The sequence below is a fragment of the Capsicum annuum genome, chromosome 3 (genome assembly GCF_002878395.1).
Source record: "Capsicum annuum cultivar UCD-10X-F1 chromosome 3, UCD10Xv1.1, whole genome shotgun sequence".
Lineage (NCBI taxonomy): Eukaryota > Viridiplantae > Streptophyta > Magnoliopsida > Solanales > Solanaceae > Capsicum > Capsicum annuum.
In genome coordinates this window covers 261859514-261868170 of record NC_061113.1, presented here as the reverse complement: position 1 = coordinate 261868170, position 8657 = coordinate 261859514, and the positions used below count along the sequence as shown (strand labels likewise).

Here is an 8657-nt window from a genome sequence, read left to right as displayed (position 1 = left end):
CAGGCAAATTATAAACATATCAAGAGTTGAATTTTTTTTCTTAAAAGTCATAATTGTTGATTTGATAGTATATATATGATTTAATTATTCTTATTTATTTTGGAGGAACATATGATTATCTTAGCAATTATTGCTTTCATGCACTTTTAGCTTAACCTATATATTACATATACACATTGTTATAGCAAAAACTTTTCATATAAATATAACTTTTCTCTATTATAATAGATTATTTACCACATCTTTTAAAACATTGAATAGAAGTAAATTCATAACTTAAATAATATGAGTTCAGGTTTGAAATTTACATTATCAATCATTCAATTTATTAGGTTTAGATTTATTGTTTTTAAATATTTAACGAATTATTTAATATATGTACACAAATTAAGTCAATATTGCATAATTATATTATTGTCAAATATTTTTAATTTTTTTTCAATAATTTTTTCATCTAAAAATCTAAATCAGATTTAAACAATTTTAAATACTTGATAAAATTTAAGTTGTCATAGCTTATCTATTTCTATTTGAATGTGAGATGATAATCTTCTGATGCTAAGAAAGGTAATGCTATAGATAAAATTACATATATATTTAAATTTCTAATAGATGGAGTTTTTTTTTTTTTTTTAAAAAAGTCATGATGACTAAAACACAAGCAACAACTTAAATTTTTTACAATGATAGTTTCTTATGCCAATAATTTTTATCACTTAAATTTTTTATTGAAAAAAATAGAATATTAAATCATAGTCTAAAAAATAATTTTTTTAATATTGTGGCTTGAAATATAATTAAATATATTCTACACGGTTGCACATTAAAATTTGTTTTCATCGAATAAATTATTATTTTAATTTTTCTTTTAAAATTCATATTCAAAAAATAATATTCCAAAATTTTGCATGCATTATGAAATTTCTTTTAATTTTTAGGACAAATTAATGATTTTTTTTTGAATCTTGAGTAAGAAAATAAGAATATGAGAAAAAAATTATATATCTCTAGATGTGAAAGTTTTTAACTTTAATTTTAGATTATAATTATTTTTAATATATTATATATTTTAGAGTATTTTTCTAATCTATTTTTTATTTATTTTGGTGTAACAAGACTTATCTATTTTAATTTGTCTATTTTGAGACAAGAGAGAAGAAAACACAATTGCTTATGCGTATAACATAAAAAATAATTTCATTCAAAGTTAAATTAGAGAAAAGTAAAATAATTGAATACAATAAAAAAAAATTGTATACCAACTTTTGTGTGGGGACGGGGGGAGGGGTGAATTTTTTTTTGAGAATATAAATTAGATAATACACATATTACTATTTATAAGTTTTAAACGAAAGATATGAGGAGATGGTAGAATAAAAATATAAGTTGTTTTTGACAATCTGAAATCTTCAAATTATCGTAAACAATATAAAAAAGAAAAATCTGAAACATTAAAACTTATTTTGCAATTACATTTTTGTTTTTCTCATATAGATTTGATTAGAGGTGGCGTGTAGTGATGATGGTGAATGGGTGGAGGAAAAATATTAACAATCTAATACCTTTAAAATGTGAATAATATTATTAAAAAAAATACGAAACATATATATTATTTTTACAGTTACACAATTTTTTTCATATGAATTTGGTAATAGATGGGATGGGAGATGATGGCGGCATGGTGTGGTGGTGGTGGGGGTAGATGGGAGGGTGATAATTTTTTTTTTCTTTTTATTATAAAAAATTGAGAGGGAAAGGGGTGGGGGTGGGGGATGGAGGTCGGGAAGGGAATTTTTTTTTTTTTTTTTTTTGGCATTTCATTTAAAATTGATATGATAGTTGAATTTTTTTCTGAGGTAATATGATTTAATATGCTCGGATGAACAAACAGATATAAAACGATTAATACTTTAATATTATCTGCGCATCGCGTGGGTACGTATAATAGTATTAATTAAATGATGAGATATTAATGATGAAGCTTATACCCGTTGGGTCATGAAAATTTTTTTTTTTTTGGAGTTGGAGTTGAGTTTGACCATGAATATAAATTAAAGTTGTTTTTGAAATTTTGTGAGAAGTATGAGTGAAAAAAGTGAAGACAAGTAAAACTTGTTTTTCACTCTTCCAAATAATTTTTCGAAATTGAATTTGGAATATTCATGACCAAACACATTGTGTTTTAACTAAAGTGAAATAATTTATCGGGAAAAAAGAAATAATTTCCATAGCCAAACGGCTACTAAGGGCTGGGAATAAAGAAACTAGGGCCCCATTAAATGATTTGGGGGATTTGGTTTAGGCACATGAAGATGGAGATGCTGCATACTACTCAACATGTTTCAAATAGATACATGCTATAATTATCTATATGTTCAAATGGAGGATGAAACTGGTACTCTTGACATAGACTATACACAAGAATAAATCGGTAAATTAGGATCTAATGGGAAATCAAGAACGTGGTCTGCGCAAAGAGAAAGATTAATGCATCCAAGTGTGGGATTCAGAAGGGGTTGGATCACATTGGATCTATTTTACACCGGTTTACCTTGCATTTCTACAAGAAATTGTTTCCACGACTTGGAATCCATTACCACCATACTTGCAACAATGCTCCCTCCCCCTTCTGGTTTAAAATGTACACAAAATATGAAAGTATCTTCTAATCAGCTGTTGAGATCTCTTGTGACAAGGTTTTAGAATCTTGTACTTTTTCAGTGTGTCCGAGTAGGCTAAGAGACGCATCATCAGCAGCAACCTGATCAAGTTCGAAAGCTGCTGCTGATCGGTCCTGAAGATCATTCAACTGTTCTCTTGTATTAAAATGACACCATTTTTTCTCCTTTGCATGCACTATGGCAGGATAAAAGAAGAGTCCTAGAATAATGACTGAGCCGCTTACTATAAACGTCTTTATAGAAGCCAGATTCATGACAAAAAGAAGCAACAGAGCAGGTGGCAGGCAAAGCACGGTTGCTCCAACTGTTTGAAACGGGACTTTATAAGGTCTGTGAAGATCTGGCTTCTTTATCCTTAATTTTATGAAGGCTGCAAACTCAAGAAGCATTCCTACTGAATAGAGGAAGTTAAGAAACTCCACGATTTCTTGAAAAGTCATCCATGACAGAAATATCACGCCCGTTGCAGAGCACAAGATGCTGATAGTGGGCGTCCCATATTTTGATCTGCAATATTTGTAGTAGTAATAACTTGTTTTGTGATAAAGAATTTCTTTCACAAAATATATATATTCATGATATGGTCCTCCCTACAGCTCCTAAGACTGGACTTTTCTTCTTTAAGTAAATTATTTGATGACTATGATGATGGATCTACCTTAGTTGAATATCTAAGATGAAGGAAGTAGGAATGCACTACTCATTTCCTCTTGCTATAGAACATTTGAAGCTCTAATATCTCTAGGTCATGCAAGGTAAAATCTCTAGCTTGTAATGTTCAAATGCTTATTATTTAAGACGTGCATTAAGAATTTACGGGAAATTTTCTCAAACCTTGAAGCAAATATAGAGGGAAGCATTCCCATTTCGCTCATCCCAAGTAGTTGGAAGGCATCACTACTCATCTCAGCTTCAAACAACCCCATATTAGACATTGCAGCTGCAGCCTGGATCCACCATTTTAACCATAAGCTGCCAATCAGCATTCCAGCTTCTGCAAAATAACCATCACTCCACTCACTAGGATTAGTATTTAAAGCTCCTGTTCCGGCAAGAAGTGGAATTATGTAGGACAAAACCACCAAAAGTACAGCCCCGAGTAACGCCTTTGGAAATGTTCTACTAGGGTCTTCGACCTCCCCTGCTAGAGTACTTGCCTTATCCCAGTAATTCAGATTCCAAAACATGGTATTAAAGTACCCCCTCCATTCGACCTTTTTGAAATCCACAGCAATCCACCGTCTCGGCCTGATTCGAGGAATCGAGAGAATTCCCATTACCAGAAAGGGTAAGAGCGAAAAACTTGCAAGAACAACAGTTGAAAAACCAACAATATGCAGGCCTCTGTAATTTAAGTATGTTAAAGAGACAGTAATTCCTAACAGGGCTGGGATTCTTGCAATCAAGTGATTAAAGATGGGCATGGAACGCTTCAAGTAATCGAGGAACAATACCGGGTAGAGAGCGTTATCCATGACACCACTGAACCATTTCCAAAAGCCTTCTTGGAAGCCCCAGAAAGGTCCAAAAGCTGATGATATCCAAATGACATAACCACCATTTTGAGGGAAACTCGTGGCTAACTCAGCTGTGATTAGAGCTTCAGGTATGCTCCAAAATAAAGGGAAAATCAAGAAACCAAGCAAGGATAACAAAGGGCCACCGCCTGCTTTAACTGAATCTTCTACACCAAAAGGTCCCCCAGAAACCTCATAGAAAATCAGAGCAATAAGAGGCAGTAAAGTTAGTTTTGGATTGTTCTTATCATTTGCAGTGTTCTTGACAACATGAGTCACCATTCCCTCCTCCTCACCCATAAACACGAGGTTGGGTGTGAGAGTGTTCAGGGAAACACAAAAAAGTCAACCCACCCAACACCAAGACCGTAAATCTGGAGATCCGTATTCTATGGAAAGGATTTGGCTAGCTATTTATTAATGGTATGTACGACATATCTAAAACCCCCTCTCCTTTTCTTGGATTGACTAAAAGGAAGAAGTGGACATGGTCAAATTGAGAACACCGATCATGCACGTGCTTGCAGAAAGGAGCAAGTCTTTTGTCTCTGTTTCTACAGAGCCAGAAACAGTGAGATTCGCCACGTGCAGACGCATTAGATTTTTGCAAGTGCTTTCTTGAGAGGCGGAGGCAGAATTTTAGAAAAGGGGCAATATTCAAAGAAAATTTAGTCGAAAGGGTTTAATACCTATTATAATCACATAAAAAATAATTTTAATCATGTATAATGTTGGTGTATACGCATTTTATTATTAAATTAATATATTAAGTGCATATATTAATGGGTATAAATGATGTATTATGAGTATTATTATTTACATTTATTAGTGGAAGAAGTGGTTATGAGCTTTTTGAAACTCTTATAACCACTAAGTTTTTATTTGCCCAATATACTGTGTAATTATGCTTGTAACTCACATAATATCCAATCATTCATGTACCCATTTTACTGCACCGTATTCTTCCTATTCAATACAAGAGTTGATACAACACCTATAAACAGTGGTGGTTCTTTTTTTGTGTTGAAGTATGATGTACAAGAAAATCTGAAGTAGAAAAAATTATAAGTGTGAAAATTATATTAGTGAAAGAGAGAGTTGAGACAAGAAAATATTCTAAGTCTCCAACTATATTTATTATGCAAAAGAGAGTAATTATATTAGTGAAAGAAAAAGTTGAGGTAAAGAAAATAGTCTAAGTTTTAACTATATTCACTATACAAAAAATATATGTTGAAGGAAGGTGCTCTTATGGTGAAGCTTTAGACTCTTCAACTAATCCGGAGTTATTTGAGTTACACATTATTGATGGGTTGTTGTATCCTGGAGGGGACAAGTCACGAGATATACTGTTGGATCGGTGTAGAGTATACCGCAGTGGGCTTGAATCTCCTTAAAGAAAACAAGATATTCGCGCCTCAACCAAGAAGAAGATTATTTTATTTTCTTCACTTTTGTTCATTTTATTTTCAACTATAATAATTATTGTAATTTGTGGTATATTACACCAATAATTTTAAGGAGATTCATGCTTTGTTACAGTTTGAAAAATCGCGGATATCAAGCTAAGTGATCTTAAAAGACGGATGGCAAGGGATAGCCACGTAAAATATCTTTCTACTCCTCAACTTAAGTGAAAAAAAGGTAAAAGCTTTTCTACTTGTTGTGGAGGAAAGGTAAAAAGTTATCTATTATTTTTCATGAATGAAACAATACTTTCCATGAAAGTCCATTTTCTTAAAGTCTCGAAATAGTGGGGGGTAATGAAATGAAAAAAATCACCACGAAAAATGTGATTTTGAATTTTTGAGAATACTTTGAAAAAAAATTACAAGTGCATATATTAGTCTTGGAATAAATCACATGTTACTATTTGTATATTTATTAATGTCTTAGGCTCTAACATGCATGTTATCAAATAAATGATAGATTGAATAGCCAACTTGACATTAAATATTTTGGTGAGATAAATTTCATTCTAGGAATGAAAAATACCTAAATCATGTGATGAACTTTTCCTTGACATGTCACATAATGGTGAAAAAGAAAAATTATGAAATACATTTTGTTGATTGTATGAGCCATGCAACTCATTTTGATTCAAATATGTGAAAGTGATGTGAAAAAAAGGGTGTTACTAGCCTAATAAAATATGAGATATGTGGCTAGTTGTACTTGACATGAAATTATGTAAAAATACTTAAACAGGTTACACAAGCAAATCAGGTATATTTACTTGAAAAAAAATGTGGCTTGATTTAGTAAAATAAATCCTATTGTACTTAAAAGAGTTTGTGATAGCACAAAATGAAAAAAAAAACTTGGTGCTATTTACTGAAATGAAGAAATAAATTATGATTTGCTAACTCAATTATGGAGGTTAAACATACTATTTTAGCTTCAATTGTTGAAAAGGTGAATTGATCAATAACTTTATGTTGAGAAATTAATTTCTCTAATTTTGAGTTATTGTGATAGCATCAAAATTTAGTGGTAGAGTATAAATTATTATTATAATGGTAAACTCAGACCATAAGGAGAAAAACACAATATTATGAGATCATATTATCAATGACATACCAATATTAATTGTGTTAATTTGTTGATAATCTTGCAGATGGACTAGTCAAGGCCTTGGCAAGATAAAAGGTCTGAATCACGTCGAGGGGAGGAAAGAAAGCCTATAAAAATCATGAGTCATATATGAGAAAACCCAACCTAGGAACTAGAGATCCTATAACCAGGTTCAGGGGGAAAAACGAATCATATGATGACTTAAAGTGGATTGCACTATTGTTTAATCCTTCCTATGATGTGAGTACGATTTGTGAAGGTTGAGTCAAAAAACTCTTAATGAAATTCTGTATTTCGTATGAGTGGGATGTCTATATTACAGGACCACCCTTGACAGATTTCATCTATGTGAGTGTGGAAGTAGGCCGCTTCCTATGAGAATGAGGCTTATTCTCAAAAACGCTCATGAAAAATAGAGATAGCACATGACGTTAATGTACTGACTATTAAAACTTATGTCAATACCTTGATTATTGTATGTAAGCAGTAATACTTTATTTTCCCTAAGCAGTCATAGTGCAAGTCTGAGACCACTACTGACTCTGGAGTAAAGGTTATTGTTTTACTAAGTGGAGGTTCAATGCAGAGCACACCTTCATTATGCTAATAATATACCTTCAACTAAATTGGTCAACTCTCATAATTTAATATTAAAATGAGTGGAGAAATATTGGTGTATATGCACTTTATTATTAAATTAATATGTTAAGTGCATATGTTATTGGGTATAAATTGTGTATTATGAGTATTATTATTTATATTTGTTAGTGGAAGAAGTGGTCATGAGTTTCTTGAAACTCCTATAACCACTAAGTCTTTATTTGCTCAATATACTATGTAATTATGCTTGTAACTCATGTAACATCCAACCATTCATGTACCCACTTTACTATACCACATTCTTCCTATTCAATACAAAATACTACACCTATAAATAGTGGTGGTTCTTCTTTTGTGTTGAAGTATGATGTACAAGAAAATCTGAAGTAGAAAAAATTCTAAGTGTGAAAATTATATTAGTGAAAGAGAGTTGAGACAACGAAAATATTCTAAGTCTCCAACTATATTCATTATACAAAAAATAGTAATTATATTAGTGAAAGAAAGAGTTGAGACAAAAAAAATATTTGAAGTCTTTAACTATATTCACTATACAAAAAATATATGTTGAAGGAAGGTGTTCTTATGGTGGAGCTTTGGACTCTTCAACTAATATGGAGTTGTTTGAGTTGTACATTGTTGATGGGCTGTTGTATCCTGGAGGGGACAAGTCACGAGATATACTGCTGAATCGGTGTAGATTATACCGCAGTGGGCTTGAATCTCTTTAAAGAAAGCGAGATATCCGCGCCTCAGCCAAGAAAAAAATTATTTTATTTTCTTCACTTTTGTTCATTTTATTTTCAACTGTAATAATTATTGTAATTTGTGGTATATTATACAAATATATAAATAGTATATTTTTTCGTCAAAGGAAGTTCGGACGAACCCCCTAAAGAGGGCTGGCTCTGCCTCTAGCTTTCTTATTTAAACCCAAAATTTCCACTCGACAATGTTGTAGTATTTCTTTTCCTTTTTCTTTTTGCAGGCAACGACGTGAAAGTAAACAAATTCTTGTTCTAACATGGTATCAAAGTTATGTTCATTTTTATTTGAATTTTTGATCCATAAGTCAGTTAGACCTTGGACGTGAAGGGAGTGTTGAAATGGGTAAAAAATTCTACATTAATTGAGAAATGAATTAAAGTCAAGGTATGCTAAAATAAGAACTAGCCATATGTTGGGATCGCACCCTCAACCATATTTTTGAGATTTCCTTCAACCATTAAATGCCAATCAAGTACTGGGATCTTGTCATTAATCAAGCAGTGCTATACTTCTTGAT

General features: G+C 31.7%; 1 protein-coding gene across 1 annotated transcript; it reads right to left on the bottom strand.

Moving 5' to 3' along the window:
* Positions 1 to 2414: 2414 nt before the first annotated feature.
* LOC107862047 (probable polyamine transporter At3g19553) lies at positions 2415 to 4767 on the bottom strand. Its single transcript, XM_016707489.2, has 2 exons — positions 3516 to 4767; positions 2415 to 3188 (listed from the first exon to the last, which is right to left on the bottom strand). Exons 1-2 carry the CDS (start codon positions 4496 to 4498, stop codon positions 2666 to 2668), a joined length of 1506 nt encoding a protein of 501 aa, XP_016562975.1. The 5' UTR covers positions 4499 to 4767; the 3' UTR covers positions 2415 to 2665.
* Positions 4768 to 8657: the final 3890 nt, after the last annotated feature.

Excerpts from the sequence above, each read along its gene's own strand:
- LOC107862047 (XM_016707489.2), bottom strand. The coding sequence starts at position 4,498 with ATGGGTGAGGAGGAGGGAATGGTGACTCATGTTGTCAAGAACACTGCA. Across the intron at positions 3,189-3,515 it reads CCCTCTATATTTGCTTCAAG|ATCAAAATATGGGACGCCCA; the intron begins GTTTGAGAAAAT and ends CAAATATTGCAG.